This window comes from Globicephala melas, chromosome 11, assembly GCF_963455315.2.
Source record: "Globicephala melas chromosome 11, mGloMel1.2, whole genome shotgun sequence".
In the NCBI taxonomy this organism is placed as follows: domain Eukaryota; kingdom Metazoa; phylum Chordata; class Mammalia; order Artiodactyla; family Delphinidae; genus Globicephala; species Globicephala melas.
The window spans coordinates 27,038,418-27,060,234 of record NC_083324.2 but is presented as its reverse complement, the minus strand read 5'-3'; the positions used below and the strand labels follow the sequence as shown (position 1 = coordinate 27,060,234).

General features: G+C 41.1%; 1 protein-coding gene across 20 annotated transcripts in view; it reads right to left on the bottom strand.

The window, feature by feature from the left end:
• Positions 1 to 21,817, bottom strand: part of CADPS (calcium dependent secretion activator) — an 804,342-nt gene that overhangs the window by 244,779 nt on the left and 537,746 nt on the right. For all 20 annotated transcript variants that reach the window (XM_060307918.1, XM_060307911.1, XM_060307913.1 and 17 more), the window contains 2 exons: positions 12,205 to 12,438; positions 7,139 to 7,260 (listed from right to left, as the gene is read on the bottom strand). In XM_060307918.1, the coding sequence (XP_060163901.1) occupies positions 7,139 to 7,260; positions 12,205 to 12,438 (356 nt within the window). The remainder of the gene's footprint in view (positions 1 to 7,138; positions 7,261 to 12,204; positions 12,439 to 21,817) is intronic.

Here is a 21,817-nt window from a genome sequence, read left to right as displayed (position 1 = left end):
TTACACTAATGCCTGGCAGACAGTACGTGCTCCATATTTGCTGACTAATACACCTGTCTTTTCAAGTTTACTCTGGGCCGTGGAGAGGCTTCAGGTTTCAAGGTGGAAATCCAATCGTACCCTCCCTGGCTTAAAATCCTCCAATGGTTTCTCCATGGTCTTAGAATGAAGACCCTTCATGTGCCTAGAAGGCCCTGCGTTGTCTGGTCCTGCCTTGATCTTTTGACTCTTCCTGTAGCACATTGCCCCTCTCTGACTAATCTCTATTCACATTGCTCTATTTTCAGTCCAGCTACACGTCCAGCCCCTTCCTCCCTCAAAGCCTTTGCACATGCTGTTCCCTATGCCAGGAATGCTTTTCCAGCTCTTCTCATGGCTGGATCTTTCTCATCCTTCAGGTATCAAGTCACGCATTACCTACTCTGAGTGCACTTCCTCGGCCACTTGAGTAACATATGTTCCCATTACTTTGTACTGTAGCAGCCTGTTCATTTCTTACGGAACCAAATTACACTCCGTTATTATCTTGTATATTTATTTGTTCCTTGTTTGTTGCCTGTGTCCTTTACTAGAATGTATGCTCCATGAGGCCAAGGCTTGAGGTGTTATTCATGGCTGTAGCCCCAGTACTAGTTGGTCACAAGTAGAGCACCCCATGTACACTTGTTGAGGAAATGTAAGTGCCTACCCTTCACATCATTCCCTTATACCTAAATTTCAAAGGGGCCATTCAGGAAATGTACTCTGTTTCCATATAAACCATTCCAAGTACACAGAAAACATTTTTAGCTAAATTGAGGAAGGAAGTACCGTCAAGAAGATGATACGTGAGGAAAGAAATTGGAGGGCATGACTTCCTTTTCTAACCTTGTAACTGACTTAATGTGGGACGATTTAATGGAACTGTATTTCTATGAATAATTTGGGCCTAATAAGCACAATCCACTCTGAATTGTGCCATTAGGACAAATAAGATATTTCACAGAAGAAAATGTTATAGCAAGTCATTGTGTTTTATTCTTTTTTTTTTTTAAACTATGTTCTCATCAGAGAAGATGCCATTAGAAGATGCTAGGGCTATAGCAAGATTTAACTGTTAGGGTATTTTATTTTCTTGTTCTCTTGGAAAATGGCAGGAAATGGTTTGATTGTATTTTCAAATTCTTGACAGTAATGAAATCCATGTATCATAAAGTCCATGGTTTGTCAGGGAATAATAAAGTTGTTAAATAATCAAATACCAAGTGGCACCCTTGGTTTCAACTCAGAAGAATACAATTTCAGAGAAGTTAGCACAATATTGGGCTGCTAACTTAAACTGCCTTTCTTTTCAGCAAAATCACTTAAATTTCTCTTGTATTTAGTCCTCAGGACATGCTTTCATTGGAGGATAACATGCACTGAAAGAAAACACTGAGAAAGACAGTCATTTGGGAGTATATCCTGTACTCAGGGAATGTATCAGGTTTCCTTACATCATTTCTCCCAAATTAAAGTAATTTGCATATTGTTTTCCCAAACTATGCCATTTCCACATACCAAACAAGATAGTTTCATGATAGTTTATCATATCTAGGTACCACCTGTGCTATTTTTTACTTAATATTATTTTTCGTTTAAATTAATTCACTTTCTCCAAATAAAACATACAGATGGCTAAAAAGAACATGAAAAGATGCTCAACATTGCTAATTATTAGAGAAATGCAAATCAAAACCACAGTGAGGTACCACCTCACGCCAGTCAGAATGGCCATCATCAAAAAAGTCTACAAGTAGGGAATCCCCCGGTTGCACAATGGTTAAGACTCATGCTCCCAATGCAGGGGGCCTGGGTTTGATCACTGGTCAGGGAACTAGATCCTACATGCATGCCACAACCAAGAGTTTGCATGCCACAACTAAGGAGCCTGAGAGCTGCAACTGACCCGGCACAACCTAAATAAATAAATAAATAAATTAATATATTTTTTTAAAAAGTCTACAAGTAATAAATGCTGGAGAAGGTGTGGAGAAAAGGGAACACTCCTACACTGTTGGTGGGAACATAAGTGGTACAACCACTATGGAGAACAGTATGGAGTTTCCTTAAGAAACTAAAAACAGAACTACCATATGATCCAGCAATCCCACCCCAGGGCATATACCTGGAGAAAACTCTAATTCAAAAAGATACATGAACCCCAATGTTCCTAGCAGCACTGTTTACAATAGCCAAGACATGGAAGCAACCTAAGTGTCCATCAACAGACAAATGGATAAAGAAGAAGTGGTATACATACACAATGGAATATTACTCAGCCATAAATAAGAATGAAATAATCCCATTTGCAGCCACGTGGATAGACCTAGAGATGATCATACTAAGGGAACAGTGTCAGAAAGAGAAAGACAAACACCATATGATATCACTTATGTGTGGAATCTAAAATATGACAGAAGTGAAACTACAGTAAGTCCCCTATATACAAACCTTCAAGTTGCGAACTTTCAAAGAAGTGAACGTGAGTTTGCATGTCCAATCACGTAAGTTAGTTCATGTTTCTGGCGTGGATTGTCACGTGCGTGCATCCTCTACAAGTTGTTGTGCTTTTGTGTACTTTACTGTACGGTACTGTATAGAGTACAGTAGTACAGCATCTTTATTTCAAGCCCACATGTCCAGAAGCAAGCATAAAAGCAGTGGTGATATAGCTGGTACTGTACTGTACTTTTCAAGGTACTGTGATGTAAGATTAAAAATGTTTGTTTTTATGTATTATTTGTGTGAAAAGTATTATAAACCTATTACAGTACAGTACTATATAGCCGATTGTGTTAGTTGGGTACCTTGGCTAACTGTGTTGGACTCATGAACAAATTGGACTTACGAACGCATTCCCGGAATGGAACTTGTTCGTATGTAGGGGACTTATTGTATTTACTAAACAGAAACAGACTCACAGACATAGAAAACAAACTTATAGTTACCAAAGGGGAAGGTTGGGGTGGGGGAGGGATAAATTAGGAGTTTGAGGTTAGCAGATACAAACTACTATATATAAAATAGGTAACCAACAAGGACCTACTGTATAGCACAGGGAACTCTACTCAATATCTTGTAAAAAAAAAAAAAAACTATAATGGAAGAGAATATTCAAAAAGAATATATATATATATATATATAACTGAATTACTTTGCTGTACACCCGAAACTAACACAACATTGTAAATCAACGATATTTCAATAAAAATTGAACAAAAAAGAAAAACACTGTCTTATGGTAAGAAAATTCCTCCGTTCTATTTCTTAGGAGGTGGATTCTTGAATCCACAAGGTATTTCCCTTCTGCATTTCCATGACTCCCTGAGATTGCTCACCACAAAACAGGGTTTCAATTACTCATGCCCTGCCTCAGCACCCTCAGTGGCTTCCTGCTAGAAGCAGCAATGGTGGCTCACAAATGGAGGCAATATTTTTGAAAGTAAATACATCTTGTGAAAAATTCTGATTTTCATATTCTGGCTTCCTGCATTAAAAACCCAGGAGAGGAGGACAACAGCATTGAGAGGATCCACAGTCGGCTTGGAAATAACCCATGTGTAGCAAACAGACTGGTAAAAAGAAGGATGAGAGGGGGCTACACACACACACACACACACACACACACACACACACACACACACACACAGAGTCATGTTTTCCAACCACAAAACACATCTCACTCATGAAAACAGCCTTCTTATATTATGCACCTAATTCAAAATGACCACTTGGGGGCAGGGCCCTGGTTATAAGTGAAGAGGTGACCTTGATAGAGGAGGTGACAGAGAGCTTGGACCCTCCACTGCTAGGTTTCAACAATATAGAACAGCATTTCCAATGGATGCTAATAGGTGGTAGTTTGGGAAAAAAGTTTGGGAAACTCATGAATAAACAAAGGTAAAAAGCTTTATTTTCTATAATTAAATCCTCAAAGCCTTTAAAATGCCAAAGTACGCTGTAAATAACTCAGAAAAAATGTAATGTCTGGCATTTCCCAGCCTCACTTGACTGTAATACCGCTCTCCCCATCCTTGTTTTTCTTGGAGTAGTCTACATATTAGAGTTCTAAAAAACACTCTTGGACAAACCGGGTCATGTAGTGTACTCCTGCTTTTGTGACTGTACTTGGAAAAAAAAGAAAAAGCCAAATTCCTTGTAGACACGTTATAGGATAAGATATTAGAGTTCCAGTTACTGGGTAAAATACTTGGTAGCAGCAACAAGAGAATTTATAAGCAGTAAATAAAGCAGGCTTGAATGGAATCTTGGTTTTAGAATGTATCAATAAAGTATGGACATCGGCTAGCTGTAGGAATCATCAAAGACAAGAATCAGAAGATGAACAGGGCAGGAAAAAGGCTAAATTTGTCAGATGATGAAGTGGAGTTATTAGGACACATGAAAGATGACCCTCCAAAGGGTACTTTTTGGGATAATCAAAATCAAGTAGCAGAGACGACAGCTAGAGATCAGTAATGGGAAAAACTGTGAGTAGAAGCAGGGAGGAAAAAGAGAAGAAATACAAGCTTCAAAGAAAAGAAAGGATGGAGAGGATGCAGAATAAGTACAAACATGAGACGAGGAAGAAAATGCACCTGCACAAACAGGCTCATTCACCATCTCAAGACAAAAGTGGAGGCAGAGGAGAAGTATTAGCAGCGAACCGTGACCAAGAAAACGGCAACGAAAAGAAGTGGAAGAAGAATTTGGCTTTAGAAGGCAGCTGAGTAGAGATTATAAGGAGAATGTATATATTGGAAAGGAGAAAAGAAGAGACAAGAAGAGACATGCATTTTGGTAGATTTCATACTCTGGGTATATCTCTTTGAGATACTCTAGAAATGGCAAATACAGGGCACGTATACGTCTTCCTGTATGAGTCGATCATGCATTATTTTCCTCTGAATACAGACTTCGCTTCAGAACACTTCTCGACACAGCACTTTGGATAGCCACTACAGACTGATTTGACTTGACGCGAGTTATGAAAGTTGCGTTCTTACTGTATTAAAACACAAACAAACAAGCCCTCTGTGGGGTTTTGGTAATACCCCCTCACGGACTGAAGAGGAATAAAAAAATTATACTTCTTCAGTGTGAGATGTATTCATAAGGACATAATGCATGTGGATGGATATGAGTAAGTGTATATGTGAAATATAAGCATATCAAGTAGTTCGACCAAAGCATTCCATATTTATTTCTAATCTGAAACTCTGTTTTAAACATTCATACGCACATGAAAATCAGCTCATCACTTACTCTGGTAACTGAAACCTTCAAACCCAATAAACTAAATTACATTCTGAGTTACAAAAGCCTAAATGAAACAACAGCCTGTTAGAATAATCAGAGCTTTCTCCTTCCTTCTCTAACATATGATACCATATTGAGCTCGACATCTTAAAAGGTTAGTGTAAACACCAGAGAGGTTTTTATTCCCCCTACGTGACACATTTTTCAAAGGCACATATAAATAATGCAACAGCATAATAGCATTGATTATGATCGGGCTGTGGTGACAGTTGGGGGAAAAACTGGGATTTTTATCAATGGTGGTTAAAAAAGAAGTTGCATTCATTTTCAGATTGAAACTCAGTTTACAAAAAGGGAGGAAGGATGGTGTGCAACAAGTTGCTTTGGTTTCCATTTCCTCCTCCATACACTTGTTAATTGCACCCAGATCGGAGCATCTGAGGCCTTTGCCTATTCATGCAAAGAACCACTTGAAGGCACACAATGCCCTCAGATTTTTCTCTAGTCAGGGAAACATTCAGTGCTTTCTTTGAACTATTTTGTTTGAACATCCTGGTACGGTATTCCTGTTCTGCCAAACATCTCCTAGTGCTTTGAGGGAGGAGAGGCAGTGAGCTGCCGTCATGGGTTATCCTTTTTATGACTTTCTTCTGAATTAACAGCAATAAAAAAAGATGCTCATTAGCCTCGGCCGGCTTAATTGAGATAGAAAAGAAAAGGAGAGAGGCAGCGGGGAGGGAGGAAAGAGAGTGGCGATCTCTCAAGAATTTTTGCAGCCTGAGAGTCTATTGACTCTCATCATCATCGCTCCTGGGAACCAATGCAATAGAATACTAACTGGTCTCCTGCATCGACTCTGGCCTTCTCCACTGCAGTCAGAGTAATCTTCTCAGAACACATATCTAATCATACATGCCCGTCCTTCCTCTCTGGGGCCTAGCAAGGTCCTTCATGGTGTAGCCCCTTCCTGCCTCACTGGTAGCTTATGGCATACCTCGTTCTCTGGACTCCAGCCCCACTGGCCTTCTTTCAATGCCTCCTTGCCACAGGGTCTCGGCTGACCACAGGGCCTTTGCACAAGCTGACTCTGCCTGGAATGTTCTTTCTACTCCCAACCCCTTTGGCTCAACTTTTAAATATTAGACCAAATGTCTTATAACTCCTCAAGAAGGCCTGCTCCTACTCTGTCTCCACAAACTGGCTCAGGTCCCCCTGCTGTCTCCTCACAAAGCACTCTTTCTTTCTCAGCATTCATATCTATTTGTAACTATAAATTTGTGCAATTATGTTTCTGCTCCCCCACTCAACTATAAGCTCTGTAGGGCAACAACAGGGACTATCTTCCTTTCCGCTGTTCAATGGCACCCTGTACACAGGCACAGTGAGCATTTGACAAATATGTGTTGACCTAACAAATTAATAGATTGTGCCTAATGTAACATACTGCTTTGCTGATACAGTCATAACTGTGGCACAGAGAAAGATTTTGAAAAGAAACTGTACATACCATAAACCAAATATTATTTGGTAAATATAATGAAAACAGATTTCTATCAAAGTCTCCCACACATCCTATTGAAGCCTGCAGGTTGTGACTAAACTCTCTAAGGTGATACATAGAGCCTCCAGAAAGGAGGCTGTGTCTTAAATGTCCTTCTGTTCTCCTCTCTGAAGGAGTTGGAAACCTTATTAAGGCTGCCAAATAAAAATGTAGTCAAGTCATTTTGTTTGGAAAATAAACAAGGTGTATGTCTCATATAACCTTCTGGGAAAACCAAACCTTTAATCTGCAGTTGGCCAAAATGGTGCCAATGAGAAGAATCTTCTGGAAGACGAACCACGGAGAAACATAACTTACGTTGGTTTTGAAGCCTCGGCCTGGTCGGTCTGTAGTTTCTCTCCTCCTTCCACCTCCATCGTGCAATATACAATGCGATTTGGAGCTAAAGATTTGAGGCCTTGGACTTCCATGATCACCACCTGGAAACAGAGTCACACACAGCAGAGGTTATTGCCAAAGTCTATGGGCAGCATCACCCGGGGAAAGTATATACATAAGAAGTTACAAAAATCCCAACTGGTATCTGATGGTTTCTTTCAGGTTTCTACCAGCTATGCTGGGACAAGTCCAGCAGGAAGATACAATTCTTTATAGTGTATCTCATTGCCTTGCAGATGGAAAGACAAAGTTCACTAACTCAGATGCTCATAGGAGCTAGAAAGGTTATATGAAACGGGCTACTCTTTTCTGTGTTAAACACATAGGATGGGGACTTCCCTGGTGGCACAGGGCTTAAGAATCCGCCTGCCAATGCAGGGGACACGGGTTCGAGCCCTGGTCCGGGAAGATCCCACATGCCACGGAGCAACTAAGCCCATGCACCACAACTACCGAGCCTGTGCTCTAGAGCCCATGAGCCACAACTACTGAGCCCGTGTGCCACAACTATGAAGGCCGCGCGCCTAGAGCCCATGCTCTGCAACAAGAGAAGCCACCGCGAGGAGAAGCCTGTGCGCCCACAACGAAGAGTAGCCCCCGCTCACCGCAACTAGAGAAAGCCCGTGCGCAGCACCGAAGACCCAACACAGCCAAAAATAAATAAATAAAAAAATAAAAATTAAAAACACACACACACACAAAATGATTTTTCATTTCCACAAGAAATAGACTCTCCTATTTAAAAAATATATATAGTCTAGCTTTTAACTCAGAACGTGATGGACACATAGGCCAAGGAATTTACTTTCCTCTTTACAATAAAATAAGTGATAACACAACTGCTAAGATAAAGGGCAAGTACCATTTAGCATGAGAGTCAGAGATACAACAGGGAGTAGTGGGGACTGTGGCAAACGGGAGCACTCCATTTAAGGGAGCAGTTGCTACTCAGTTGCAGCCCACTGTTGCCTTGTTTTACTCCAGTCCAGAGTTGCCAAAGACTCCAATTTCTCTTACTGGGAAATGGAAATATGAATCAGAATCAAAGTCAGAAATCTGATTTTGAAATTTTGACAATAATTTTAAAGGGGAGAAATAAAATACACAAACTCTGTGCAGGTCAACATTGTTGGGTCAAAAAAAAAAAAAAAAAAAAAGCCTGCAGTTGCATACTCTCTGTCTAGACTGAGGGAAAAGGCTGGTGTTTTGATGGAACAAGTTATATCATTTATAATTTCTGGCATTTCCCACCACTACCCTCAAACTCCATTCAATCACCTGCTATTTTCATATTTAGTGGTAGGTGCTGCTCATCAGAGAGAAGGGAGAAGAGAGGAGAGGACGGGACAGAGGGGAGGAGAGGAGAGAGACAATGATTTAAAAATCGGAAACAAATGACTCACAATCAGAGATCTCTAAAGACCAAGGTATATTAAAAAAAAAATTACTGGATTGTACTCCAAAAGAGGTAATGGCATTACACAAGAAGGATGTGGTGTGCAAAAAATGTACGCTTTTTAATGGGCTTGATGCAAGGAAGTACAACAGGGCTGGCATTGAATCAGGATTCACAGGTCAGTTTTGCTGCTTAATAGCCCAGGGGTTCTCAAACTTAGTGTGAATCAGAATCGCCTGGAGCGCTGGTTAAACCAGACACGGCTGGGCTTCACCTCCCGAGTTGCTGACAAGGAGATCTGGGGTGGAGTCTAAGACTTTTCATTTTCTTTCTTTTTTAAAAAATTGTGTTGGAGTATAGTTGATTTACAATGTTGTACTAGTTTCAGGTTTACAGCAAAGTGATTCAGTTGTATATATACATATATTCATTCTTTTCCAGATTCTTTTCCCATATAGCTTATCCTAGGATATTGAGTAGAGCTCCCTGTGCTATACAGTAGGTCCTTGTTGGTTATCTATGTTATATATAGTAGTGTGTGTATGTAAGACTTTTCATTTCTAACCATTTCCCTGATGATGTGAATATTGATGCTGCTGAGCCAGGGTACTACTCATGTGATGTTGGGCAGATCTTGACCTGGAAGTCACTGTACTTTTCTTTCAAATCTCCTGAGCCTCAGTTTCCTCATCTGTATAGTGGGGATAACGATACGTCTTCTCTCTCTCTCCATGGCCATTGTGTGAGGATCATATGAGATGATGTATGTAATTGAAATTTTTACACTGGGTGGAAAGAACCATCAAATGAAAAGAAATGAGAGGCACTGGAGAAAGAAGACGATTTTTAGAATTTTAAAGATGCGTTCAAATCCCGAATCTGCATTTTCACTAGCTGTGTAATCATTTGCTAGGTTCTTAACCACTCCAAGGCTTTGTTTCCACATCTGCAAATGCCTTGAAAGACTGTTGTGAGGATTCACTGAGTGAATGATGGTGAAGGATTCTACAAATACCTATTAGTTTTCATCAGAGCACTCCACCCACCCAGGGCCATGTCACTTGTAATCCTGGACCTCAGTTCTCTTACTCCAGGTAACTATTCTCTGCTGTCCCTTCTAGCCATGCAATTCTATAATTACATAAAATAAGTCTTGTACCAACCTGCAAATTCAAACCTAGTCTGCCCTGATGCTGTGACAGGCCTCTCTCTCTCTCTTTTTATCCCCCTAACTGTGTCTGCCAAAACACATTCACAAATAGATACTCAATGCTTTTTGCTGGCTGGTTTAGCATGATGTGCAATTTAGTGTTCTAATTAAACAGTATTTGGGAACCCTAGAGCATTTCATTCGGTACTTGTACTTCCAAGTTACAGCCTGTTTGAATCATGTACGTCTGGCAGTATGGTTGGGGACTCACCCACATCTATATTTTAGATAATCAGCTGTGTAATATTGAGTACTGACGAAGAATTAGAAAATTGCAGATTTAAAAGCTCCATGAATATCAATAAACCACGTCCCCCCCCCCCACCTTTCAGGAGGAAGACAAGAGGCAGTAGGAAATAAATTGCCACCTTTAATTGGCAGTAATCAAATCCAAAGACACCTAAGGAAAAGCATTCAGTATCTCAGGTGGCAGTATTAAAAAAAAAAAAGAAAGGAAGTTTGTGTGAAATTACACTGATGAGTTTTTCACACACCAAGTGCTCTATATTTAATGGAATACTGCCTCTTCCACCTGCAAAATACATGTTGAAAACCCTGTAATGTGACTATCTCAATCTGAACTGAGCACAGTAAAACAAATTACCTGCAGTTAATTCACAGCAAGCCTTAATGATGTTCTCAAATATTAATTTAGTCTTTACAAATTTTAATTAAATCTATAGAAATCGGATCTATTCTCTTGGTTTCCCTAAATGTTGGATTATCATAAAATCCTTTTGGGGTTGAGCTTTCATATGCTACGAATGGTTCTCAAACTTTGGAGTGTAAGAAGTACCTGGGCAGCTCATTAAAATGCACATTCCAGGGCTATACTCTGCCTAGAGCTCTTATTCCTGACAATTTTATTGAGGCATGTTTTACATATCATATAATTCACACATTTCAAGTGTACAATACAGTGATTTAGGGACTTCCTTGGTGGCGCAGTGGTGAACACTCCACACTCCCAATGCAGGGGGACTGGGTTCGACCCCTGACTGAGAAACTAGATCCTACATGCATGCCACAACTAACAGTTCGCATGCTACAACTAAGGAGGCCACGTGCCGCAACTAAGGAGCTAGCGAGCTGCAACTAAGTAGTCCATGTGCTGCAACTAGGGAGCCTGCCAGCCACACCTAAGGAGTCCGCCTGCCGCAACTAAGACCTGGTGCAACCAAATAAATAAATATTAAAAATAAATAAATAAATTTACTAGGTTGTAGAAACCATCATCATAAATCAGTTTCAGAACAGTTTTATCTCCCCCAATAAGGTCCCTTATGTCCGTTTCTACCTCCTGCCCCAGGCAACACTAACCTACTTTCTGTTTCTGGATATTTACCTTTTCTGGACATTTCATATCAATGGAATCAAACAATATGTGGCCTCTTGTGTCTGGCTTCTTTCACTAAGCATAATGCTTTGGAGGTTCATCTAAATCAAAGCATGTATCAGTAGCCTGTTCCTTTTAATTGGTGAAGCGTATTCTATCATATGGATGAACCACATTCTGCCCTTTCACCAGCTGATAGACATTTAGGTTGTTTCCATTTTGGGCTATATGAATAATGCTGCTATAAACATTTGTAAGCAAGTCTTTGTGGTGACGTGTTTTCATCTCTCTTGGGTAGAGATCTAAGAGTGCAATTGCTGGATCACATGGTAATTTTATGTTTAGCTTTTTGAGAAACCACCAAACTGTTTTCTAAAGTGACTGCACCATTTTATATTCTCATCCTCTAGAGCTCTGGGTCAACAGTTCTGGGTGGCACAGGAAATGTGCATACTGAACCAGTTTTCAATAATTCTGACGTGGTTAGATCAGATCTACTCCTTAGATTATACGTATGATAAACAAACATGTGAGTAAAAGTTACAGAGAAATATTGACATGTTGAGCCTTCTGCCACAGTTCTGGCCAAAATGGGTTCTTTCTTGGGGTGATGAGACAAACTAAAAGAGTCTCCACTGCAACAAGGGACTCTCTAATGGGGCAGCCAGAGGGAGAGAGAATGGGAGAGAAAATTGACAACCCACCATGAAATGATACTAGATTGCTTTTTTTGTAACACAGGTTGCCAAAATGTTAAACTCTCTAAATTGCACAAGGTATTTACAAAACCCTTAAGGGCTGCTTTAAGTTGGGGAAAGTAATCCAACATTAAATTTAGTAAGTGGTTCTTAGGACTACATTTCCTAAGGAAAAAGTATGGTCTCCTGGAGATGGGAAATTACTTGCCGATTAGCTGAGCTACGCTTAGTAAGCTGTTATTTTAATAACTGCTCCTGGGGTGCAAGGAGGAAAACAAGCTGATTGTGAGGCATCTCATCACCCATGTCCTGCCTGCGAAACTTTCAAGGGTCTAGGGCTTTTACCTCCAGGGAGAAAGATAACACGACGTCTGACTTGGAGAGCTGGTTTTCACTCTCCTCACCCATGTCGATGATGGAAGCGTTGTGGCTGCGTTTGAGTTTCTGAAGCTTGAACTCGCCGCCTTTGGAAACTGGCATGCTCTCCAAATTAGCCATGAGCAGGTTGATGGATGACTTCAGCTCTTCAATGTACATGTTTTCCATTTCTTTGGATACAAACTTGGGAAATTTGCGTTCCTTGTAAAGAAAGAGAAAGGAATGAGCAGAGGAGTAAACACAGTCCAGAGCTCTGCTGACATCTACCACTAGTGACATTTGCCCAGATATTGTGGCATCGTGCTAGAAAAATGGTTCAGCTGGGTTGAGTAGACAGCTGCCTGCCTTCTAGTTATTTATAATCTCTAACAGGTAAGAAACACATACATAAACATATAGTAAGAAAGAGGCAAATATTTTATTATAGTTCTATTCCCCCCACCCAAGTTTTCTCCAGCAAATGTGATCTACGGAAAGAAAAATGGGGTGATGTTCTTCAAATCCGGTCTCAATTCAAACAGTTTTTCTTTTCAGCAAAATGCAGCCAGTTGTTTTTAAGCTGAGGAGACAGAAAAGCACCCTATTTCTGGATATCTATAGAGATTTTTTCACATGAATAATTCAAAAGGAGCTCATTTGAGATGTTTCAAACACAGCCTGTGGCTATTTCTAAGAAGAATAGTTAACTGTTTTGAAGAAAAATTGAAAAAAAATTAAACAAGTGATGAAAAACATGATTAAAATTCCTTAGAAGAGAAGATAAAGCAATTCAGTATCAGAACTGAACTCTATATTTTTTCATTCCTTGAGAGTTCAGTTGTAATGGCAACATGCTTTAGCCAACTTCATACCTCTGAGTTGTCCAGGTGCCTCAGATGAATAGAGTTGGGATCAATCACCTTCTCAAAGAATCATTTCCCACTTCAAACATGAATGTGCTCTCTGCAGCCCAGCTCCATAAATGAGCAGGTGAGTGGCAAATCAAATCAGTTTGACTTTTTTTTTTTTTGCAAGTGACAGAAAAATCCACTCGAACTGGCTTAAACAATGAAGGAATGTATAGGTTTGAAAATGTCCTAGGGTAGAACCAGCTTCAGACAAGACTGGAATTAGGAGTCAGATAATATCATTATAACTGAGTTTTTCCTCCAAAACTTGGTTTGGGTTCTTCTGGGCTGGCTTCATGCTCAGTCTGGCTCCTTCTAATGTGACAAAAAGATTGCTAAAGATCTGTACCTCCCAACACCACATCACACTATCTAAAGGAAGAGTGAACATCTCCTCCTGTAATGCTCACAGAAGATGGAGGATCTTTTATCTCAGAATCCTCACCTGAAGTCTGACTTATGTGCATACCCTGAACCAGTTTCCATGGCCAGTGATGTCATGTTGAATTGCTTAGGCCTGCGTTATTTCCTCTGTCCCTGTGGCTCAGGGTAGAACTCCACCTGGGTCCCACGGAACATGAATTGGTTTGCCAATTCTGGGTGGCAGAAAAATAAGATGTCTAATATGTGGGCACCTGACTTAAAGTCATCCAGCTAATTCTACTAAGTGGCCAGCAATCAACTGGATTTAATCACTCAAGAAATTGAACTGAGAGATGTTGAGATTGCGATCAGTGGTGAAACTGCAACAGTAAGATCATAAAGATAGATTCTTGACCCTCTTACACTGTTGGTGGGAATGTAAATTGATACAGCCACTGTGGAGAACAGTATGGAGGTTCCTTAAAAAGCTACAAATAGAACTACCATATGACCCAGCAATCCCACTCCTGGGCATATACCCTGAGAAAACCATAATTCAAAAAGAGTCATGTACCAAAATGTTCATTGCAGCTCTATTTACAATAGCCCAGAGATGGAAACAACCTAAGTGTCCATCATCGGATGAATGGATAAAGAAGATGTGGCACATATATACAACGGAATATTACTCAGCCATAAAAAGAGACGAAATTGAGCTATTTGTAATGAGGTGGATAGACCTAGAGTCTGTCATACAGAGTGAAGTAAGTCAGAAAGAGAGAGACAAATACCGTATGCTAACACATATATATGGAATTTAAAAAAAAAAAAAAGTCATGAAAAACCTAGGGGTGAAACAGGAATAAAGACACAGACTTACTAGAGAATGGATTTGAGACTATGGGGAGGGGGAAGGGTAAACGGTGACAAAGCGATAAAGAGGCATGGACATATATACACTACCAAACGTAAGGTAGATAGCTAGTGGGAAGCAGCCGCATAGCACAGGGAGATCAGCTCGGTGCTTTGTGACCGCCTGGAGGGGTGGGATAGGGAGGGTGGGAGGGAGGGAGACGCAAGCGGGAAGAGATATGGGAATATATGTATATATATAACTGATTCATTTTGTTGTGAAGCTGAAACTAACATACCATTGTAAAGCAATTATACTCCAATAAAGATGTTAAAAAAAAAAAAAGTAAATACTAGAACTAAAATACCCTTGGACGTGACTATTCTTGATGCAAAAGGGCTTATACATGGAGAAGTCTTATGCTAAAAAAAAAAAAAAAAAAAGATAGATTCTTGGGTGGTTGCCATATTGTCCATGTTGGACCAAGTGGAAGCAGCGTAAGAACTTGACAAAGAGCGAGAAAGAGACGGGGAGATAGAGGGGGGAGAGAGACTGTGAGAGAGAGGAAGGAAGGAGGGAGGGAGGAGGGAAGGAAGAGAAGAGGAGAGAGGAGGGTATTTAGAGTCACAGAAAGGAGCTTTGACTTTCATTGCTTTTCTAATTCTAAGAAAGCCAAGTTATTCCTCTTGCAGTTTAGATGCCTGAGATTCTCTTATTTTCCTTTCAATACTCAAGACTCGTATCTTCGAAACTTTTGCACAGTGGGCTGGCGTTTTATCATTCTTGGGCTCAATCAGAGGACAAATGTGAGCCTCAAAAACATGAGTATCCTTTATGACAAAGGCCCTGGGCTGCTGGGCCATCATCACTTAGAAAATATTTACTGCCACCCAAACTCTGCCTGGCACAGTGTTAGGCGTGGGGAGATCATGATGAAAGGATGCGAACTGTCCTGGAGCTTTACAGCTAGCAGAGAGAAAGATCTTTAAGGAAAGATCTTTAAAAGATCTTTAAGGAAAGATCTTTAAGGAAAGATCTTTAAGGAAAGATCTTTAAAGATCTTCAAGGTAGATGGTTGATGGAAGTAGATGAGAAGTGATCTCTTCCTGAGAGAATCAGGGGTAGCCTTCCGGAGGAGGTGACCCTTAGGCTGAGAGTCTGATGGATGAGGAAGCGTTTGACACCGGGTTGAGTTGGCTGAGAAAGGGCCACTTTTATTTGCTCTTTTCTGAGAAATATGTAATAGGCAACCATGAATCCAAGAAGGTCTATATAACTGAACGTGATCACAAAATACTTCCCCCTCTTCTTTTGAACATGGTCATTCTAACGAGTGAAGAGAAGAATGAGGTAAGTTAATTGATGTTAAAGGCTGCCAAGCAGCACAGGTTACATACTAACAGCCTGAAGGCTGGGACACTGATCTATCTCTTTCCTCCTGGTACTGGGGCCCAAACCTTCTAACTATATGGGATATTGGAGGAGCTGGGTAAGTGTACCTTTGATTTTACTGGCAGCTGCTGGCCCTGCAGTTGCCATGGAGATGGAGAGAAAAACCATTGTGTCTGTGAAGTGGGTTCTCTCCTGCCAATCAGCCTTACTATCAAGTGCAGTCCCTTCATCACACCCATCTTTGGGACTCACTCAAGGCCTTTTAACTCCACAGTCTTGAAATTTTGGAAGAAGACCCAGTGATTACAGATACCACCACTCTGGCCCAGAGCTGGCATCCACCAAACTTTCTGCAGGAGAATATTGGAAAAATCCAAAGAATGACCACTCCTCCCAGAACTTGGACAGTTCCTAATGACATCATAAAAAGATGCTTATAAAACTGAAGTCTGGGGACTTCCCTGGTGGTGCAGGGCTTAAGAATCCATCTGCCAATGCACGGGACATGGGTTCAATCCCTGGTCCAGGAAGATCCCTCATACTGTGGAGCAACTAAGCCCGTGCGCCACAACTACTGAGCCTGCGCTCTAGAGCCCGAGAGCCACAACTACTGAAGCCCGCGCGCCTAGAGCCCGTGCTCTGCAAAAAGAGAAGCCACCGCAGTGAGAAGCCCACGCACCGCAACAAAGAGTAGCCCCTGCTCGCCTCAACTAGAGAAAGCCCGCGCTCAGCAATGAAGACAAAAAATATATATATATATAATAAATAAATAATAAATTAAAAAAAACCCCACTGAAGTCTGCAAGGGAAAACAAGGCCATTTTTCTACTCTGAGTACTTAAGCCTTGAGAAGGAATAGCATTCTGTCAATCTAGGCTGACTTTCTAAAGGGGTTTTCAATGGCAGCCCCACTATAAACACATTTCAAAAGCAGCCTCACAGACATTAGAAGGCATTTTGGGCACAGGTATTATATTAGTAGTTTCCTGGATTGGTCCTTTTACTCAAAGCTGTCCTTAAGTGGCTTAGTTTTACTTCCTCAGCTTCTTTGATTTAGGTGGACTTCCTTTTCCTTGAATGAACGCCCTTGGCATTTAGATTTTTCTTTGAACTCAGATTCCTCTGGGTTCTTAGCTGCCTTACAAAGGCCAGAGTCAGGGAGATGCTCCCTACACACATTCTTGCAGGCCAAAAATTGAACTAAATTTCTACCATGTGCTTGGACACAGGGTAGATGCCAGGTACAACAACGTTCATTTGTAAGCTGGGGGTGCTATCATTCTCTGGTAGGAGAGGATTCTACTTTTATCTGATTGTTGGCAATGTATGGAGCAGAACTTTTCCATCAGGGAAATATGTGGATGTCACTTCTCACCTACGCACATCATTAATACCTGCAATGGGACCGTGGTATGAGATGGTCATTTTGCTTCTGCAGAGAATGCGGTTTAAATGGCAACTCCCCACTGAAATGACAGCTTGAAAAAACAATGGTGTTTCACTCCCAGACCTCTACCTCTATTTTAAAAGCTGTAGTATTTGTCTTATATAATCAGCTCAAGAATTTTGGAATTTTACCCAAAACGTGGCCAAAAGAACTGGCAAATATCACAGCAGCACTAATGCCACAAGCTGCCTGTTTAAGCTCCAATGTCAACTTCTAACCACACAATTTAAATAACTTAGGCTTAATTCCTGGGTGAAATGTGGGGACTCTTTAACGTCAACATGAGAGGATTTGGGAAAATGTTTCAGCAGGGATTAAGAAGTCTTTTCTACCACATTTAAAAAATGCATTCAGATCTCTTCATGGATCTTTAAGGCAGCGTATCTGATGTTCACAGTGAGGGCTCACACAGCCGTCTCTGATGATTCGTTCGTCGGATGCTGGTGTGACTGAACCGATAGATTACAGGGTAGGGTTGCGGGTAGAGGAAAGCCACCTTGCACTTGCCTCCCTTCTCTCCCAGGAAGAAAAGACAAACATTTGCCTTCTGTAAGCATGTGAGGATAAGAATGCTGCTGGCGGAACCACCTAGGTCTCCACCACCTCTATTCCAGATGCCAAGGAAATCAAAGTGGAAGGGATTCAGAATTCCAGGAGCCCATTCTGCCTGCTGCTTTTGCTTCCTTTGGGCTTCTGGATAAACTGAAGGGAAGGCACAGCAAATTTTCGTGCAAGACAGAAAGCAGTTTCCCGGAGGGGCAACCGTCAGGGAGGGAGGAGCTGGGGGCAGTCTTGTCCTGGTGTAACTGCCTGTCATCTGACTACTCAAAAGAAAGAACGTGAAACTTGGAATTAAAGCACTCGGCTTTCTACTTACTAGCTGTGTCAACTTTGATACGTCACTTAAACTCTTTGATGTGCCTGAACTGCGGAGAATCATCGTTAACTCGCAGGATCATTTGGCACAGGTCTAAACGAGAGTTTACGTGAATTGCATAGCCAGGGCAAATTAATAAAGACTGATCAGCAGAGAGAGAGGTCAGGATGCAGAAAGGTGAAGTCCTGGGTGAAGGGCATGTTGGATCTTTGGATTGGGGCCATGGGGAAATGAGGCTCTATGTTTGGGAAGGCATTTTGTAATGGTAGTGTGCATACTGGTTAAGAGAGAAGGTTCTGGTCAGTGAATGAGCTTGGCCAAGGCCTCTAATGTCTGTGCTTCGGCCGCCTCTATGACATGGGGATACTGGGAGCACCCTTCTCATAAAGTTGTTGGAGGGTTAGGTAGGTTCTCAAATGTAAAATGCTTAGAAGAGAGTTGGGCACATGGTAAACACCGCATAAGCAACAGTTACTTTGCACACAACTTCGAGGGGCTCCCAATTCATAATGATCACCCCACCCAGAGCCCTACCTTGTCGGTACCACCCTCTCCCTCAGTGATTATCTCTAGCATCCACGTGTTCACTGAGACCTCACCCCCTTTCCACGGCGGACTGATCGACTGCTCTAGGGGTTGGCCCTTGAACTAAGCGGGGCCAGTCAGAAGACTGACTCTTGAAATTGTGAATGTGAGGGGGTAATGAGAAAAGCTGAAAGAGGAGATTGGGAGAAAGATTTGAGAAAGAGGTTGACTGGCTAAATGGTTTTCTATTTGGCCATCCTGGAAACACGGAGAACTGTGAAACAGCCATGTTTCCCATCTGAGAAGCAAAGAAAGATGGTCTGCAGAGAAAGAAGGAATAATGAATGGGACACACAGGCTCAAGGGAAGGGGGAAAGTCCTGACCACTTGGTGGCCCCTGGCTCCACTCCCTTCCTAGGTCTTGGCTGTACCTTGCCCGTGGGCTCTGTGAGACATTCCTTGCTCCCTAGAATCAATCCCCTCTCTCAAAAGCTTCCTTGAGTTGGTGCTTCTAATTTGCAATGAAGACACTCTACCCATCTTATAATTCAGAGAACACAGTGAATTATGTATGATGGATGACATCTATCTCCAGGAATTTCTGGTTATGATATTTACAGGAGCTGACGTTTAGCCATATGGGTTGAATTGCACACCCTCAATAAAATTCACTGTGATGCTACAAATAGAAAAATCAGGGCATGCTGAAAGAAGATAAGCATGGGTGCTTTGTTTCAATATCTTTTCAGGAACTAGCCTGTATCTGAAAACTTGATATTTAATTTTTAGTAGATGAGATACTTCTCACTCTTCCTCAGTATTAGCCAGGCTGGTTTAAGCAGAAGTAGAATTTCCTTTTCTTGGAATCCAACTAAACTGAAGGAAAAAGTTACACAGTTGACGATCAGGAAGAAGTAGATTCAGTGTCTTGAACACCCTGAGGATCTCAGTATATTCTGTTTATCTTTGTATGTATGTTAGCTTCACTCTTTTATCTTCTTTCCCCTACACTGAAAAAATGAACATGGCTGCAGACATCTTTCTACCACTACAGGACATAGCTCTGTTGGCCTACAGTCCACAGGTCCCTGTGAAGGGGTTCATTGGTTTAGTTGCATCCATTTCTGGACCAATCACTAATGGCCGGGGCAGGCTGGGAGATGTGATTGGTTCCACTTGGGTGAGGAGTCCACTTCCAGAACCAAGTAACTGTGGCAAGGGGGCCATTGGCATGAACGAATATTGCAAAAGAAGACAGTCAATTTCCAGGAGAACAGGAGATAGTAGTGGGAAGATTCCCATAGAAATCCTCCTGAATGTTTAAATATACCCTCCATATACTTTGAAATATACCCTCCATATACTTTGCCCAAGATTTACTTTAGTTGCCTATCTCATTGTCCAAGAAAGTCTAGTTCTAAGTTGTCAGTAACATCCTATTAGGTATCAAAATACCCAGTGGTGTGGGCCAAGGGAGAGAGTTTTTTGGGTTTTTTTAACATCTTTATTGGAGTATAATTGCTTTACAGTGGTGTGTTAGTTTCTGCTTTATAACAAAGTGAATCAATTATACATATACATATGTCCCCATATCTCTTCCCCCTTGCGTCTCCCTCCCTTCGACCCTCCCTATCCCACCCCTCTAAGTGGTCACAAAGCACCGAGCTGAATTCTCTGTGCTATGCGGCTGCTTCCCACTAGCTATCTATTTTACGTTTGGTAGTGTATATATGTCCACGCAGCTCTCTCACTTGTCCCAGCTTACCATTCCCCTTCCCTGTAACCTCAAGTCCATTCTCTAGTAGGTCTGCATCTTTATTCTCGACTTGCCCCTAGGTTCTTCATGACATTTTTTTTTTTAGATTCCATATATATGTGTTAGCATACGGTATTTGTTTTTCTCTGACTTACTTCACTCTGTATGACAGACTCTAGATCCATCCACCTCACTACAAATAACTCAATTTCATTTCTTTTTATAGCGTAGTAATATTCCATTGTATTTATGTGCCACATCTTCTTTATCCATTCATCTGTCAATGGATACTTAGGTTGTTTCCATGTCCTGGCTATTGTAAATAGAGCTGCAATGAATACTGGGGTGCATGTATCATCTTGAATTATGGTTTTCTCAGGGTATATGCCCAGTAGTGGGATTGCTGGGTCGTATGGTAGTTCTATTTAGAGTTTTTTAAGGAACCTCCATACTGTTCTCCATAGTGGTTGTACCAATTTACATCCCCACCAGCAGTGCAAGAGTGTTCCCTTTTCTCCACACCGTCTCCAGCATTTACTGTTTGTAGATTTTTTGATGATGGCCATTCTGACTCGTGTGAGGTGATACCTCATTGTGGTTTTGATTTGCATTTCCCTAATGATTAGTGATGTTGAGCATCCTTTCATGTGTTTGTTGGCAATCTGTGTATCTTTGGAGAAATGTCTATTTAGGTCTTCTGCCCATTTTTGGATTGGGTTGTTCGTTTTTTTGATATTGAGCTGCACGAGCTGCTTGTAAATTTTGGAGATTAATCCTTTGTCAGTTGCTTCATTTGCAAATATTTTCTCCCATTTTGAGGGTGGTCTTTTCATCTTTTTGGTTTCCTTTGCTGTGCAAAAGCTTTTAAGTTTCATTAGGTCCCATTTGTTTATTTTTGTTATTTCCATTTCTCTAGGAGGTGGGTCAAAAAGGACCTTGCTGTGATTTATGTCATACAGTGTTCTATGTTTTCCTCTAAGAGTTTGATAGTGTCTGGCCTTACATTTAGGTCTTTAATCCACTTTCAGTTTATTTTTGTGTATGGTGTTAGGGAGTGTTCTAATTTCATTCTTTTACATGTAGCTGTCCAGTCTTCCCAGTACCATTTATTGAAGAGGCTGTCTTTTCTCCACTGTATATTCTTGCCTTCTTTATCAAAGATAAGGTGACCATACATGCGTGGGTTTATCTCTGGGCTTTCTATCCTGTTCCATTGATCTATATTTCTGTTTTTGTGCCAGTACCATATTGTCTTGATTACTGTACCTTTGTAGTATAGTCTGAAGTCTGGGAGCCTGATTCTTCCAGCTCCGTTTTTCTTTCTCAAGATTGCTTTGGCTATTCGGGGTCTTTTGTGTTTCCATACAAATTGTGCAATATTTTGTTCTAGTTCTGTGAAAAATGCCAGTGGTAGTTTAATACGGATTCCACTGAATCTGTAGATTGCTTTGGGTAGTATAGTCCTTTTCACAATGTTGAT